General features: G+C 44.5%; 1 protein-coding gene across 2 annotated transcripts in view; it reads left to right on the top strand.

The window, feature by feature from the left end:
* Nucleotides 1–17,418, top strand: part of EFNA2 (ephrin A2) — a 232,804-nt gene that overhangs the window by 194,932 nt on the left and 20,454 nt on the right. For both annotated transcript variants that reach the window (XM_042480245.1, XM_042480244.1), the window contains one exon: nucleotides 7,139–7,431. In XM_042480245.1, coding sequence (XP_042336179.1) covers nucleotides 7,139–7,431 — 293 coding nt within the window. The remainder of the gene's footprint in view (nucleotides 1–7,138; nucleotides 7,432–17,418) is intronic.

Below are 17,418 nucleotides of genomic sequence, written 5' to 3'. Positions count from 1 at the left end.
AAGACTGATGTCTGCTCTATAAGATTGGAGCCCAGCATCAGTGTGCGGCTGAAAGTCTCTTGGTGATTTACAGTATTTTAGTATAACTGGAGATTGTCAGTATCCCCTTGGATTTTCTTTAAATGCCCTTTTTTATTCCTGGTTTTATTCTTTTTTTATAAAAAATAAAACCCTGATCAGTAAATTCCAGGTGTCCTTTTGCTCACACTGGACGCTGAAAAGTGGGTGCAGGTCTGATCCGTTTAATTCAAAATATAGACCAAAGAAAATACTTTTCTATTCCAATCTTGGCTTGGTCGATGGGCTCCATATCTCCGTGGCTTTACTTGATTTTCTTTGCTCCTGAACAACAGCCGCAGATGGTCCTTTTGGCGCTTGGTCTTCCACGTCTCATGAATTTGTAAACTTTAGAGGTCTGTACTACAGGGTTTGGATGCAGGCAAAACCAACTGAACAACCAGTTCCGGTTCTGAACATTGACTCACAGTATTTGGAAGGAGCTACAAGAGCCATCTATAGCAAGCCTTGCCATGCAGGAAAACACAAATATAGCACTCCTAAAAGATGTCCATCCAGTCTTTGTTTCATGACCTCCAAAGAAAGAGAATCCATGATAATTTGAATCCATTGGTTCATGTTCTAGTCTCCGGAGCAGCACAAAACAAGCTCGCTCTACCTTCTCCGTGACAGCCTTTCAGATATTTAAAGATGGCTCTTATACCACCTCTCCATCTTCTCCAAGCTAAGCATACCCAGCTCCCTCAGAAGGCTGGGTTTACAGACCTCCAGATAGGATGAGAGGTATAGATGAGAGATGGGCAAGCGATCTGATCCAGTAGACTATCTCAGGACACCTGTAAATGACACGAGGACAAACCTTTGGTTTCTCCACGTCCAAAGACATAGCAAAAAAATGGTTTCCAGTTTCTGGTTTTAACAGTTTGGGATTGATTTAAATCAGTGATTTCCAAACTCTAGCATTCCAGATGTTTTGGACTTTGGCTCCTAAAATCCCAGACCATTGGCCAAGATCACCGAGGCTTCTGGGAGCTAAAGTCCATAAACACCTGCAGAGTCAGAATTTGGGAATCACTGGTTTACAGTTGGCCTTCCACATTTGCGGATTTGACTTTTACGGATTTGGTTATTTGTGGTTTCAGTTAATACGTTCTCGCTATGAATATCTAGGTCCTCCAGCGCAATTGTGCCGGAAGTTGTTCATAGGGTTGCGCTGGAGAACCTAGAAGTTCTTAGAGAAAACACTTCACTTGGCATTTATAGGTCCTCCAGCATGATTCGATGATCACCTTGTGGCAGATGTTGACCATAGGGTTGCACTGGGGGACCTGGAGGTTCCTAGAGAGGTATTAGGTTAAAAGAATAGTGGAATTTGTGTTTTTTTCACATTCACTGGGGTCTTTCACCCCTAACCCCAGCAAATGTGAAAGGGCCACTGTACAAGCTTTTAGGGGTGGATGGAGTTTGGGGGCAGGTCCTGCCTCCTTGACATTACTTGAGGCCTTCAGGAAGAGTGATTTGCTATTCTTGGGGTAAGTCCCCCCATTTTTGGTGCAAGGATTTGGGGGGAATAGGTGAGGGTCTGACAAAAGAGTGCAAAAATGCCCCTAGGTAGGTGAGGACAGCTCATGAGTCTGCCCTGATCCATACAGAGTTTCCCTGAACAGGGTCCGATGCATTTGGTGTGCTGGAAGATGTACATTACCAACAGCTGTAGTTGCATCTGATAAAATGTGCGTGCTGGAAAAGTATAGAAAGATATGTGCAGAGAAGTGCCTTTAATTGAATGTGATGGATTTTTAACAGTGCGCTCTTCTTGTTGATTTTTTAATATTCCGTCTTTTAATGAATTTTAAATAGTTTTAAGTCTATAGATTATTTAATAGGTTTTTTAAATGACACACACATACACACACACACACACACACACACACACACACACCTATATATTACTGAGGCTTTTGTATGGTTCCAATCGTTGATTTTAATCACTTTAAAGACAACTTGAGTCCCAGGGTTTGGGAAGCAGTGGGGCCTAAATGAAAATCATGATAATAGTCATCGTCTTTGTCATTGGCATCATCTCTGCTTCAAATGTGAACATGAACACAACCTGCTTTAGTGCCGTGGTAGGCCTGAAAGGCCATGTTTTGAAAAATGGGTAGTTTTTAATGTTAAGCAATGTAGTGGGGGGTCTGATTTCTATGTTTGGGGGTGAAAGCTGGAAAGTGAAGAGAAATTATGGGAATACAGTCAACTCATTTGAAATGTGCTGTTGGAGGAGATGTCTATGGACTGCTAAAAAGACAACAGACTTTTCCTAGCATTAATGTTGTTTCCAATGGGTCCTCCCTTCTCATGATGTGTTCAAAGTATGACAGCCTCAACTTAATCATTTTGGCTTCCAAGGAAATTTCTGGCTTGATCTAGGACCCATTTGTTTGCCTTTTTCGCTATCCATGGCATCCTCAGCACCCTTCTCCAGCAACACATCTCCAATGTATTGATTCCCTTCTTATCCACTTTCTTCGCTGTCCAGCTCTCGCATCCATACATAGCGATGGGGAATTCTAATTTTTGTGTTCAGTTGTATATCTTTACTCTTTAGGATCTTTTCTAGTTCTTTCATAGCTGCCCTCCCCATTCCTAGTCTTCTTCTGATATTCTGACTGCAGTCCCTATTGGGATCAGTTTGATCCAAGGTACAGGAACTTTTTTAGTATTTGCATTTCCTCATTGTCTGTGTTGAATCTGTGTAGATCCTCCATGGTCATTATTTCCCCCCCTTTATGTTCAGCAGTAAGCCTGCCTTTGCAGGGGTTAAAATCTCTGCTCAGCCATGGAAACCTCCTGGGTGACTTGGGCAAGTCACACTTTCTCAGCCTCAGAGGAAGGCAATGGCTACCCCCCTCTGAACAGATCTTGCCAAGAAACCCCCAGGACAGGCTTGTGTTAGGGCTGCTGTAAGTTGGAAACAACGTGAAGGTATGCCACAACCACAAATGGGCAGAGGTGGGTGTGGACTAGACATGGAGGATGTAAAGGGGAGGATACCCATGGATAAAAATGCGATCGATGTGCATGTCACAGGTGCAAATGAGATCCATTTGTAGCAGAAGTCACATGTGCTCCTCTTCTTTCTATACGGTCCTGTCTTTTTAAAAATGAATGACACCAAACATAGAAGTCCTGTTCGTGGAAGGAAAAACCTGGGGATGGAGGGAAACAAGAGCAGCAAACTCTCTGTTGGGGGGCATCTTGTCAGCCGCCAGTCTTCCTTTGCAACCTTCTGGGGAGGAAAAAGGAGAACAACAGTTGACATATGGCCACCTCCCTCTGTAAAGGGAACAGTCAGGTCAAGTGTCCAGCCGAGCGGAGAGAAGGAAGAATGTGTTTTGATGAGGGAAGGGAGGAGGAGGATATTGACAAGCTGAAATCCATAGAATCGAGGCTCTCCAACTGAGCCTCTGGTCTGTGGAATGGCTGCAGGCAAGTTATGAATAGCCAGAATCCTGTCCCTGACTGAGGGTTCAACCATTGTAGTTACCTCTTTGGATGTTGCACAAGGAGGTTTCCAGCACTTCCTTTAGGCCAGTGATTCCCGAACTTTAATTCTCCAGATGTTTTGGACTTCCCAGAATTCATGACTGTTGTCAAGCTGGCTGGGGCTTCTGGGAGTTGAAGACCGAAACACATGAAAGACCAAAGTTTGGGAATCAGTGTTTTAAGCAATGTGCATTGCCAACTGGAAGGCCCTGGCTGGGCAAGGGGATGAAGGCAGCCAAATTGTATGAGGATACTTTCAGGTGGTCCCTGGAAAGACAGCAGACCTCTTGGTGACTTACATTAGCTATTCTAGCCTAGGTCCTTGCAGGGACATTGGTGCAGTGGCTTTGCCCAGCTGCACATCAGCTGAAAAGCATTGGCATTTCTCTGTCCCGTTACACAAACTGGTTAACTGGGGGATGCCCCAGGAGAGCTCTGTGATGCCCAGCTGGCAACCATTGACCTCCAAGTAAGCAGGATGGTGGGGCTTGATTCTCCACCAATGTGGAAAGATTTCAACCACTACCTCTACTGTAGTTGTATACCTTCAAGTCATTTCTGACTTACAATGAGCCGACTCTATTGGGGTTTTCTTGGTAAGGTTGTTCAGAGGGGGGTTTGCTGTTGCCTTCCTCTGAGGCTGAGAGCGTGCGACTTGCCCAAAGTCACTCAATGGGTTTCATGGCTGAGCTGGAAATAGAAACCTGGTCTCCAGAGTCATAGTCCAACACTCAAAGCACAATGTCACACTAGCTCTCAACACTATTTGGTGGTGGTGTATTTGGTTTAGTGGTTCCCCACTGTAGAGCCAACTTTTACTTCAACAGGTACAGAACGTCTTGGCCTGGCATCTGTGATGTGCATAACATGGCACTGGTCCAATATATTAATTTTCCCCCGGACTCTGTTCCTGAAGCCAGAGATTTAGACTGAGGTACATTTGAGGGAAGAAAACAGTTTGGAGGATGGAAGGGGTGTCTGGGCCGAAAGCATTCCCCGAAAGCAGATTAGTAATGGCATCATATGGACTGCACTTGCCTCCTCAAATCCAGGTAACAGTGTGTGCTTCCCTTCGTGTAGCTAATCCCTTAATCTCTCGGTTGATCTGTCCCAAAATTGTAAGGAAGAAAGAAGATGGCGAAAAGGAGGCAAGAATCCCATCTCTCGGATTGGCGTGTGCCTCTGAATATAATACCTGGGATGTTGTTGGGGAACGCTCTCCCTCCCTTCCTCGACTAATCGCCTACCATTGCCAGTTTATTAATTTTAAGAGGTGCTCGCTTTAATCTTGTAAAGTTAATGGGAGGAAGGGAGATTAAGGGGATCACGTGGATGGAAAGAAGGTTGGTTGGGCTGCTCTGGAGCTTCTCCGGCAAGAGAGAGAATATCGGCTCAGCAGAATCTAATGAGGTGTCACTGGAAACTGGAGGAGATTCCAGCCTTTACACCAAACAGGACATGGTTTGTGATCAGAAGCAATAGATTTTGCAGACTGCATTCACCGTTTGGCCCTCCAGTGCACTAAGAGCTGCTTCCCACATTTCAGTCTTCTGAATTTTTCTCCATAAACCCCGAGCGCTGCATTGTCCGCTTTCATATCTGTTCAAGAAACGTAATGGCAGAAATTTCCCATCATTAGTTAATGCATTCTCCACCTGTCTGTTTTCAAATCTTGCAAAGAGTTGCATGCATGATTTGTCAGAGGTCTGGGTTTTCTTGTGGAGGCAACAAAGTGTAGAGGATAGTTTACCCTCCAACTGTCTCAATCTGGCAGAGGAATCCTCTGCATTCCTAACTTTTCAGCTGCTTTTAAAATGTCCAAGCATCTCTCTCCCACTTTCCCTCTTCTTCCTCATCTTAACTTAAATTGCTGCAAGTTGAGTTCTAAGTACAAACATAATTTGCACTCAGTAAACTCAGCAAAGGGAAGAGGAGAGGAATGGGGAGAAATCTCATGCTTCCCCAGTTGGCTCAGGCAAAAGCAAACTGCTGCAGCTTCTCCCAGCTTGTGTCTTCTTCCTCATTACTAACTTTTGCCGTCTTGATCACACTCCTATGTTTCTTGGTTACATGTGTCTTGGTTTTCAGCTGTGAAATGCCAGAGGATATGGAATAGAGCACCTGCTTTATAATAAAAGCTCCCAAGTTCAGTCTGTTATATCTCCAGGTGGATAAAGAAACACTGTTTGAAGACTTGGGACTTATCTCATTGGTGTCTTTTGTTGTATACCTTTAAGTCATTTTCAACTGAAGGTTACCCTATGGCAGAGGTTTTCTTGCCAAGATTCGTTCAAAGTAACTTTGCCTTTGCCTTCCTCTGAGGTTGAGAAAGTGTGACTCGCCCAAGGCCACCAATGGGTTTCTATGGCTGAGCAGGGATTTGAATCCTGATCTCCAGTCACAGTCCAACATTTAAACCACTACATCACACTGGTGTCTTACACACGCATAAGTTCCTATCAAGTACACATTTGGTTGTGCATTCAGAGACACAACATCACCATTCAACTCAAGGGTTGAATACATACATTACATGTAATGATTTAAGCTGCATAAGTCTGGAGTGAAGTCTCAGGTTCATTGTAGATGAGTCTTGTCCAACGTTGTGCCCTTCAATTTTGGGGGCTTATGGATGGTGGCTTTTTGTCTAAAGGACCTGGAGGGTTCTGGCTTGAGAAGGGGTTGAGGAGACAATAATAGATGGAGTAATGGTCTGACTCTGTAGAGGCAAATTCCGATGGTCCTATTTAAAGTGTTCTCTTCATGCAGAATCATGAGAATTGGAAACGTATAACTTTTTAAATGGAGGTACCAAAATTCAGCAATATATTTGTAAGTAGATAGTTCTAGATTTGGACTTTGGTACATCTGGGAAAAACTTCCTGAACATCCGGAGAACAATTGCCAGTCAGAGTGCAGAGGAAAGAGCTTATAAAAATTACTTAGAATCATAGAGTTGGAAGAGACCCCAGGAAGAGACCCCAAGGGCCATCCAGTCTGGGGTTCCCTACCAGATAGGAACATACAATCAGCCTTTGACTAAAAACCTCCAAAGAAGGAGTCCTCTGGACACGCTTCAACTTATCAATATCCTTCTTGAATTGTGGTTCCCAGAAATGGACACAGTATTCCAGGTGAGGTCTGACCAAAGCAGAATAGAGTGGCACTATTACTTCCCTTGATCTAGACACTACACTTCTATTGATGCAGCCTAGGACCATGTAGGCTTTTTTAGCTGCTGCATCACGCTGTTGGCTCATGTTCAGCTTGTGGTCCAGTCTTTCTCATTTGGTCACTACAGCCAAAATGTTGACCAGAAAAGCATAATGTCACTTGCCGTGTTCTTGGGCAGCCTGCAGAGAGGTTTTGGAGGAGAGAATTGCTTCTATTCCATGATGTTTCAAACCCCTAGAGAGTAGGATAAGATGGCCTCAAAGGTACCTTACAGGTCTAAAATGGGCTGATCCTGTGATTTCTCATTTTCTTATACCAACTGGTTGCAAACCTGTATTATAACTCTTGATTTCCCTCCCGCTTCCTTCTTCTAACTCCTCCTTGCTGTTTCCCATCATAGGTTCCATCAGGGCGACTACACTGTGGAAGTGAGCATCAACGACTACTTGGATATTTATTGCCCGCACTACGAGATCCCTTTCCCCATGGACCGCATGGAGCGGTACATCCTCTACATGGTAAACTATGAAGGCCACGACTCCTGCGACCATCGGCAAAATGGCTTCAAGCGCTGGGAGTGTAATCGGCCGGATTCACCCAACGGGCCACTGAAATTCTCCGAAAAGTTCCAGCTCTTCACCCCTTTCTCTCTGGGGTTCGAATTCCGACCTGGGCACGAGTATTATTATATATGTAAGTACTAAGTATTAAGATAGAAACACTGTCAGAAGGATCCATAATGAGTTGGAAAACAGTGCTCAAAGAGCTGCCATCAGTGGCTGCATTTCAATCTGGAAGGAGGTTTTGAGCAGAGTGCTGCAGGGCTCTGTCCTGGGGCCATTACTCTTCAATATTTTTATCAATGACTTAGATAATGGGTTGTAAGGAATCTATCACATTTGTGGATGATACAAAACTGGGAGAGGTAGCTCACACACTGGACGATAGGAGCAAGGTTAAGAACGATGCTGATGAAGTAGAAAATTGGGCTGAAACGAACAGAATGAAATGCAACGGAGACAAATGCAAAATTCTACATTCTTACCACACAAGCAAAATGCTTGGGGTAATCCCAAATGTTTGGGATTATTGTCGCTCATAAACTGAATATGATCCAGCAATGTGATGCTACAGCAGAGAAGGCGAATCATATTTTAGCCTGTGTTTATAGAACTGCAGTTACCAAATTGAGGGAAGGAGTAGTCCCACTATATTCTGAGCTAGTGAGGTCTCAGCTGGAGTTCAGCATTCAGTTCTGGGTACCTCTTTTTAAGAAGGATATAGAGAGATCGGAGGAGGGCAACAAGGATGATAAAAGGGATGAAGAACAAAGCAAGGAAAGGTTTGAAGGAGTTGGGCATGTTCAGCTTGGTGAAGAGTAGATTGAGGAGTTACATGATGGCCCTCTTTAAATATCTCAAGGGTTCTTATAGAGAGGAAAGAGCAGTTTTTTCTCTCTACTGCCCCAGATGGTAGAACCAGGTCTAATGGTTTTAGATTACAAGAGGGCAGATTTCGATTGAACCTTGAGGATAAGAACAGTTGGGCAAAGGAACTAATGGTCTAGAGGTGGTAAGGCCTTGTACTCCGGAGGTCTCCAAAAAGCGACTGGACAGCTCTTTGCTGGGGATGCTTTATCTAGAGATACTACACCTATTGGACTTCAGTCGACTAGGTGCCCTCCTCCCAGCTCTATGGTTTTATGATTCTAAGTTCAAAACATGTTCTCTACATTGGGTGAGAATGTGAGGGGTTTTCTAGACTGTCCTATTATCGTTTGCATTTGCAGACATCTTCTGCAAAACTTTAATCTGTATGAAAACATTTTGCTCGACATATCTTCCTTCAGAAGAACTATTACATTTTGCGCTCGGGCAGCACTTCCCTCCCCAAAAGGCTAGCAGGTTTCACAATTATACAAAATGGTATTTTCATTTAAAAAGTCCCCAAAATTAAAAACACGTATAACATGTGGCAATATTCAAGGCACCCGAGAAAAATTGTGAATTTTGCTTACCTCCTTGGACGTTTTTATTTCTTTCTTGATATTTCTAACTTGACTTTCCAAGTGCATGGCTCTGTTCCTACTCCCTAGTTTATCTTCACAACTACATTCCTGCGAGGCAGGTCAGGCAAAAACAGAGAGAGAGTGGCATTATGTCACACTTTAATACAGTGATACCAGCAGAGAAACGCTGCTAAAATTGTTACTGGATAGGCATAGATAGATGCATGCACAACCATAGAGTTAGGACTATAGCATCAAACCAGACTAATACTCCACCTAGCTCAGTCTACATCAGGGGCATTCAAGCCCTGGATCTTACTTTTCTGGCTCCCAAAACTCTCATCAGACCCGCAAAACCTCACAAATAATTCTGTTAAAATGTGGGCGCACTTTTTGCTCCCAAGCCATGCAAAAGACCCACCCTGTGAAAACACACAAAGCACTCCACCTCCATCTCCCCGAGTAACTCCAAACCTTGTACAGGCCCTATATGTCTCCGTTTTCCTCTGCAGTCCCTCTCAATATGGTGGCAGGAGGTGACTCCCTCTCAAAATGGTGGTATGAACTGACTCCATTTTGAGAGGGCCTGCAGAGGGAAATAAACCGAGGTGTTCATCCATGCTACCCACCCATCCCAATTGCCCCAGTCTCCAGTGACTGGCAGCAGCTGTCTACAATGTTAGATGGGAATCTTTCCTAGATTTATTTAAACCTGGGCCCTTCTGTATGGAAAGCATCTCCTTTTTAACTCAACTATGGCCTGTTCCTAAAAGGTACAATGGGATTATATTCCTCATTGTTCTGAACAAAGGGCTGATTTAAAGAGGAGCAAAGGAAGCAGACTTCTCCTGTGTTAGAATATTTTGCATCATTTTTATATAGTTTTTAATCTGTATTGTTTTAAAATACATTGTAAGGTGACTTGAGTCATCATTGTCTTCTTCTTTATCCTCCTCCTCTTCTCCATTGATTCTTTGAACTGTGATAAACTGAATTCAGAGAATGCACAAAGTATAGACTTCCTACAAAAGAGGCACAACTTCAGTTCCTGAGTATATTAAAACTATTAGATATTAGTAGCACAGGGGAAGGCAGACTTCTGCAGCACAAGATTGTGGACACTTCATGAAGTTGAAGGCTTTCATGGCTGGCATCCATAGTATTTTGTGGGGGGTTTCGGCTCTGTGGCCATGTTCTAGAAGACTTTGTTTATTCCTGACGTTTCGCCAGCATCTGTGGCTGGCATCTTCATCTTCTCTGAACTTCTCTGAAGATGCCAGCCACAGATGCTGGTGAAACGTCCGGAAAACCCCACAAAAAACTTATGGACACTTCCTTTCCACACATAGCTTCATACTCTTGGATCACCCTCCCTGTTTCAGATCATCCCGCTTTTTGCCGTCTTTTGAGGACCCATCCCTGCCTGGGTCCCTTTTAAATGGGGATGAGGCTACCTTCCGTTCTGCCCGGCCTCTTCCCTGGCAGAAATATTAAAAATGAAACGAAATCAAACCCGGAGCCGCACCGCCAATTAACTACTTCTGATTACTCTGTCAGTCAGAGCCTGCGCAAATCGCAGGGACCGGCGCAATTAGCTAGAACGACTCTATTTAACCTCCATTGGCGACTGGGGAATGCAGCAAACTCCAGGACCCAGCTGGGACTCACATTCCGGGGAAAATAATAAAAATAAACCAATGGAAGATATGCTGCGAGAAAGAGAGAGAGAGAGACCCCTTGGCAACCCATAGTTTCCTCTTGTAATGGCATGGAGGGGGGAGTTCAAGATTATTCCATTCCCAGGCCATGTTTTGGCTTGTAAATGATTTGAACTCGGGCCTCCCACCGAGCCCTCTGGCCTGCAGGGCTACCTGCTAAGAAAAATAATCAAACGCTTGAAATTAGCTTCCCGGACCACCCATTAAGAAGACCCTTATTTCAGAGTATTCGTTTATCTTGATTTTCTTTTCTTTTTCAAAAAAGAAGGGTGGAGGGGACAGCTCTCCAAGAGGACTCTGCCTTTGTCAGGGAGCAGGCTGGATGTGCCTCATAAACTAGTCTTCATTGGGGTTTGGGTTGCCAGATCTCAGGGTCCAGCCCGACTTTCCCGTTTTCGTTGGTCATTTCCAGGTAGGAGAGAGGCATGGGGATAAATTCTCCAGTTTTGTGGGACTCCGTTCTGGGAAAGAGGAAAGGGATACGTTCAGATCTGCACCTCCGCAAATATAGAGGAGCAGCTTACTACAGTTTCTAAGCCTGAATTGATTTGCTGCTGCAGCTTGCAAAGTTGAGTCCCAAGTCCTTGCAAGGTACATTCAAGTCAAATCTCAAGTCAAGTCTGAAGTCTTGGGGCCAACTTTTAATGCGGGATGCCTTTCTCAGAGAGGAACAGCAGACACATTACACACTGTTCAAAGTGGGGCTTGTGGTCTGCTTGGCAGTTGTCCCAATACACATCAGAGGATCCCTAAAGCTTTTTAAATGCTCTAGAAGGATCCTTCCACCTCAAGCCCATTGCCTAATGCATTTGCTGTTCCCTTCCAAGAAATGTGCCTTGTGCATTAGTGTAGAGACATGTAAGACTATGGGTCATTCCCCCAGCTGCTTATTTAAGGGGTTTTCCTCCCACTGTTGGGTTCCTGTACGATTCGCCTAGTTTTCTCTATAATATTTGAGCTTTTTTCTTTAGCACTTGATAAACTCCAGCTCTCAAGAAAACTGCCTCCCCTCCATAACAGTTTAATCAGGTTTGTGATTAAAACCTTGATCAGGTTTGTGAGACTCCTAGCAAAAACCCTCTGCCAACTGCTTTGAGTTGCAACCCATCACTTGCTAGAAATCCATCTTCATGAAAACACATATCATGGTCAAAGAACCCAAACCATCCCCAGCGGCTCCATCTGCTGCTCTTGTTGCCACCATCACTAATGCTGGAGAACTTTGAACTGATTCTGTGTCCCTGCTCCTTCTACTCCTATGTGTCACATTCCTCCAAATGCCAACCTCCTGTGTATGGGAACTGGCCTCCTTTTGGTTCCTCCTTCCCTCCTAGTTATTGTGGTATCAGGGCTCACCCTCCACTCTGCTCTACATCCACCTTCTGGCTAGCAGCAAATGTGTCGTGTGCCTTCAAGTCATTTCTGACTTATGGTGACCCTAAGGTGTACCTAACATAAGGGTTTTTTTTGGCAAGATTTGTTCACAGGAGGTTTGCCATTGCCTTCCCCTGAGGTTGAGAGCATGTGACTTGCCCAAGATCATGGCACAATTTTCAGGCAATTCCCCCCCTAAAACCATGTAGAAAGCCTTCCAAATGGTGAAAAAAGAAAATACTCTATCCCATTCCAACAAGAACCTGAAATCCCATACTGCCATCCAATACCTCTGTTCCCCCCCCTTTTGCATTCCCTCTCAAAATGGTGTCAGGAAGTGAAACGAAGTGAAATGGTGTCACCATTTTGAGAGGGTCTGCAGAGGAAAACAGGCATGTGGGCATGCTTTGCCCCCTGGATCCCATGCAGTTGTCCATCTTTGCCCTAAGCTTCTGGAGAGCGGGGCAGATTTTCTCTCTCTTTTCCTGACCATCTTCTTTCATCCACTCTGCTGGGCAATTCTCTTTTGTCTCTCCATCATATCTGTTCCTCCACCTTTCTCCTGGCAATTCCTACCTTTCTTACTCTACTTATGACACCTTCCTTCCTTCCTTGCTCTCTGACACCCCCTTTCTCTTTCTCTTTGTTACTTTTCTCTCTATGTCAGGTCACTCCTTTTTTTTCCCGGCTCCTCCTTTCTCTCTCTCACCTTTTGCCATCGCTTCTCAGCCGACCTCCTCTCTTTCTCTACCACCCTCGTCTACCATCCTCCCACAGTCATTCCTTTTCTTTCTCCCCTTGGACCACCTCTCCTCTCTCTCTGCCACCCCTTTTCTTCTTCTCTCCACCATCCTTTTCCCTCTCTCTCTTACCAGTTCCATCTCCCCCCCCCCCCATGCTTTTTTGCACTCTCTTTTTGCAGTTCTGTCCCACCCCTTTGCCTCTGCCACCTTCTTTTCTTTCTCTCTTTCCTGCCACCTTCCCTCTTTATTACTATCACCCCCCTTTTCCAGTCTGTCTTTCTCCCACGGTTATCCCTTCTCCCTTTCTCTCCCTCCCTCCCTTCTCCCATCCCTTCTTCTTCTCCACCCAGAAAGGAACAAAACGCTCTTGCTAGAGGTCTGATCACTTGCAGAGGATTTTTGAAATTAGGTCAAGGCCTGCATAAAATCAGGTCAGTGAGTCACATGAGAAGCTAAAGTTGCAGCCTTCCCCTAGATCTGCAGAGCTGAATTGGACCACAAAGACTGTCCAATCCAACCTCCTGCCTGCGCAGGGATCCCCGGCTAAAGCACCCCTGAGACGTGGCCGTGTAACCTGTTTACAACTCCCCTCCCCAAATGAAAAGATGAAAACCAGGATGTGTGCAGCCAAGCAACCCCAGAGTGTGGTCAAGATGTCAAGAGTTATATGAATTAGGAAGAACTGACATGCTGGGAGATGCTGCAGCGGTTTGTTTTTGCTTGAGCCAACTGGGAAGGGCAAGATTCTGCCTCCTCTGCTTCGCTCCCCCCCAATTACACTGGACCCTCCACATTCACTGTGGTTATGGGTCCAGGACCCCCGTGAAAGTGGACTAACTACAATTTTTAAAAACAAAAACAAAACACCTTTCTAGGAATCTGTGATTCCCAAAGTGGATGGTACACCTCTCCAGGGGGCAGTGGAAGGGGGCAGAAGGGGTTAGTGAGGGAGAAGGGGGGTAGAAGGGAGACCTTCAGTCAAAGTCTTGGTGTGCAAGAAAGACATGGGGAACCAGCAGTCTTTCGGACCATGGAAGGGAAGCAGGTTGCATGAAACTACTTTTCAGGTTCCCTTCAAACCACAGTACAGCCGCACTGATCATTTCATGTGGTGTTGTTTCCCACTTGCAAGGCTTGGGTGCAGGACATCACTTCTATGGCTCAGAGTGAGACATCTGTCCATTTTGGGACAGACTGTCTGACTGGAGCAAAGAATTAAGAGCGTGTTTCGGTGGGGAAGAAGCGGTGGTGGTGCAAAGGGCCCTGCTTTCAAATCTCAGACCCTGTTTAAGCTTTGTGAGCTTTTGTCAGGACTTGGCAGGCAGGCAGGAGTTGTGCTGCTGCTCCTGCTTTCTTTTACCAGACAAGCTGAGAGAAGATGTAACAGAAGACGCAGTGTTTGTGTATGTGTGTGCAGGGTGGGGAAGATGCATCTCTGGTGAAGGAGAGGGAGGAGTATCTGGAGGCAGTTCTTGGAAAGAGCCCTTCACCTTGGAGCAGCATCTGTAGTTAAAATCTCTCCCCTTCCTCATCCATGCCAGTCTCCAATCCAGAGCATGTGGGCTCTGTAAAACCCAAAGACACACACTGGCTGAAGAAGGATTGAGAGCCCCTTCTCACCAAGGCGAAGCTTTTCCCTTTGCACTTGATCTCTTTGGGAGCAAGTACCGAACAGCTGACTAAGCAGTGACCAAGGGCCTCTTGCCCACACTGGCCTTTGCTGGAAGGTGCCATGCACAAAAGGCTTCTTGGATGCTGGTCAGCCAGCTGTTCGGTTGCTGCTCCCAGGGCACCCAGGTGCAAAGGGAGCAGTGGCTAAGATTGGTTGTTTTGAATTTGCAGTAGAACACTAGATCTAATATCAAGAAATGCACGGGACGCTAGTGTCATCACCCCAGAGGAAAGGAGGCGGTAGCCAGAAAAAGTTTGGGGACCACTGTTCTAGGCCCTTCAAAGCAACTCTGTTGTCAGTATTGGTCAGTGGTTGACCACAGAATTGTGCTGGAGGACCTAGAAATGCCTAAAGAGGTGTTTTCTCTAGGAATCTCTATCTCCTCCAGTGTGACTCCTGGAGGCAATTGACCATAGTTTTGGACTGGAGGACCTAGATATTCCTAGAGAGAACATATTAATCAAATCCGTGAATAATCAAATCTGCAAAAGTCAAAGCCGCAAATGTGGAGGGCCGACCGTAACTGCATGTAAATGACGTTTGTACTTTGAACTCAGTTTGCAGCAATTGAAGTAAGCTGTGGACGAAGAGGGAAAGTGGGAGGAGGAATGAGAAACCAGGACATTTCAAAAGCAGCTGGAAAAGTGGGATGGCAGAGGGTTAATTGGGATTCTTCCTGCTAAACCGGGGCAATTGAAGAGGTGATGGTTCATGGGGAGTGTCTTCTAAACAACTCTTATCACAGAAAGTCATTCCTTATGTTTAGTTGAAATCTTTCCTCTCATTCAAACCCATTGGTTTGGGTCCCACATTCTGGTGGTTGTTGTTCTTCTGTGCCTTCTAACTGACGGCGACCCTATCAGAGGGTTTTCTTGGCAAGATTTGCTCAGAGGAGGTTTGCCTTTGCCTCCCTCTGAGTCGGAGAGAGTGTGACTTGCCCAAAGGCACTCAGTGGGTTTCTATAGCATTGTCCCTCTTTTGCCTTACACTCCTAACTTTGAGTGTTGGATTAGAACTGCAGCAGACCAGGGTTCGAATCCCTGCCCAGCCATGGAAACCATGGAGTGATCTTTATTTTTAGTTATCTCGCCTTTCTCCCAAAATGAGATCTTGGGCAAGGCATATAAATCCTGCTGAGCAAACCCATTGTAGGTTTGCCTTAAGGTTCCTATAAATCGCAGTTGACTTGAAGGCGGAGAACCACTCCTAATCTGAACCCAGAGCCGCTGTTCTGACACTTGTGGCTTCCCAGTTTCATTCAAATTTAAGACATGTCTAAATTCTTCCATTTTCTGTGTCCGCATTCCCTTGGTCCCTTTCCCTGCCCCTTTTCTTCAGACGCTTAAACTCTATTTCTAAATGCTCGACTGACATCTTATGTTACGGAAGGCTAGAAATGGGCAGAGATTTCCTTTGGGGAGGCAGGATTCGTATTTAGGAACGCAGCGCCATACCTTTGCGAATACGGTCCCTTCTGTATGCAAAGCTTTCCCTTAGAATTTACTTTTCTAAAAGTAATTAGTATTGTCATTTGAATACACACACATCCAAGTACTTCGGGGGTATATTCTTTATTTTTAACTTTTGCATGCTTTTTAGTGGTTTTATACTGGTTTTTAATCTAGCGTTTCAACGATTTAACTGTGTTTTAAAATTGTATTGTTTTTAAGACAGTTCTCTTTGTAAGCGGCCCAAGGTCCCCCTCCAGAATACAAATGAAATAAGCAAACAAAGGATTTTTTTTAAAGCAACTCTTTGGCTTAAATCCGATTATTATTCCCAACTGGAGTAACCCATTACATCAGTGAAACATACCTTAGTGTTCCCTTATCATGTTCTCACTGATTCAATTAATCTACTGTAGTTAGATCAAGTGAATCGAGATTAGGATTTTGTTTTCTCAGTGCTCAAAAGTAATTAAAATAAGTGAACAGTTGAGTAAGTTCCATTAATTCCAATGAGTTGCTGTTTTGGAGTGGCATTGGAAGGGAAGGGAATATTCAAAAGGAACTGATGATTTAGTTACTTTTAAAACAACAACAAAGGAGTGCTCCAAGATCACAAAACATACCTGCAATTTCTTGTCACTAACCCGCGAGGCTGAAACTTTCCGTAACTAACAAAATAAAGGAGAATATTTGTATTGTAGATAACTCATTGCTTGCGCTATCTTGTAAGTAACTCATCACTTGCACCCTGTTACAAGTAACTAATTATTTGTGCCATATTATCAGTGACTCTTTCTCTGCACTCATCTTAGATGGCTTGTTATTTGAAAGCCAAGTTGATGCTCCAAAAAAGGGGGGAAGAGTTTGTGTTTGTTGAATATTATTTACATTTACTGTTTCCAACATATATATTTAAATTACTCAGATTTAGGGAGTGAAGACCAGAAACTTGTTGACATTAAAAAATGCCATTGTCCTCCTGGTTCAAAAGTAGTTAAAATAACAGAATCGCTGAATAAGTCCCATTGATGCCACTGAGTTGGTATTTTGAAATGGAATATCAAGTGGAACTCATCTTCCTTAATATTCCCCCCTTCCCTTGCTCTAAATTATCTGTTTTTCAACCCCCTTAATTTGTTCCTTTTATCTATATTAAATCTATATTAAATTACCATTTTGCCTCTCTCCCTCCCTTGCATAAAATGTCATGCGTTAAAATATCCACATCTGCTCCTACTTCTCTCTCAGCTTCTGTTTGTCCTTCTCCCCCGACCCCACAGTCTTTCCTCTTTTCTATTAAAGTAGTTAGGGAGCGATTACACAGGAGTAAAGTGGTTTAATTAAAAATAAATTAATCGTAATTAATTAATTAATTAATTATCGGCAGCATATTAGGTCTCCCACATCCCTATTAATCGGTGGAATTCTCTATCACAGTCTGTGTTATATGACTTTACATGTACTTATCTAGGTAGCAGAGGCACCAGAAAGCCTTGTTTGTGAATTGCGAAGATGTGTAACGGGGCACCAGCAAGCATGCACAACAATGCGCGTCGGGCTCCATGCGTCGGCACATGTTCAACAGCACTCCCTAGTCAGTGTCCCAATGCACAATGGGGACGATGGGCATCGGTCACTTTCCTGGCTCTGCTAGACAGTAATGTGACAGCGGTGCTTTACTGGATGTGGACATCATGGCCTCATTCCCACTTACAAA

Source organism: Sceloporus undulatus, chromosome 7 (assembly GCF_019175285.1).
Source record: "Sceloporus undulatus isolate JIND9_A2432 ecotype Alabama chromosome 7, SceUnd_v1.1, whole genome shotgun sequence".
NCBI lineage: Eukaryota > Metazoa > Chordata > Lepidosauria > Squamata > Phrynosomatidae > Sceloporus > Sceloporus undulatus.
This window is presented reverse-complemented; position numbering and strand designations above follow the sequence as displayed.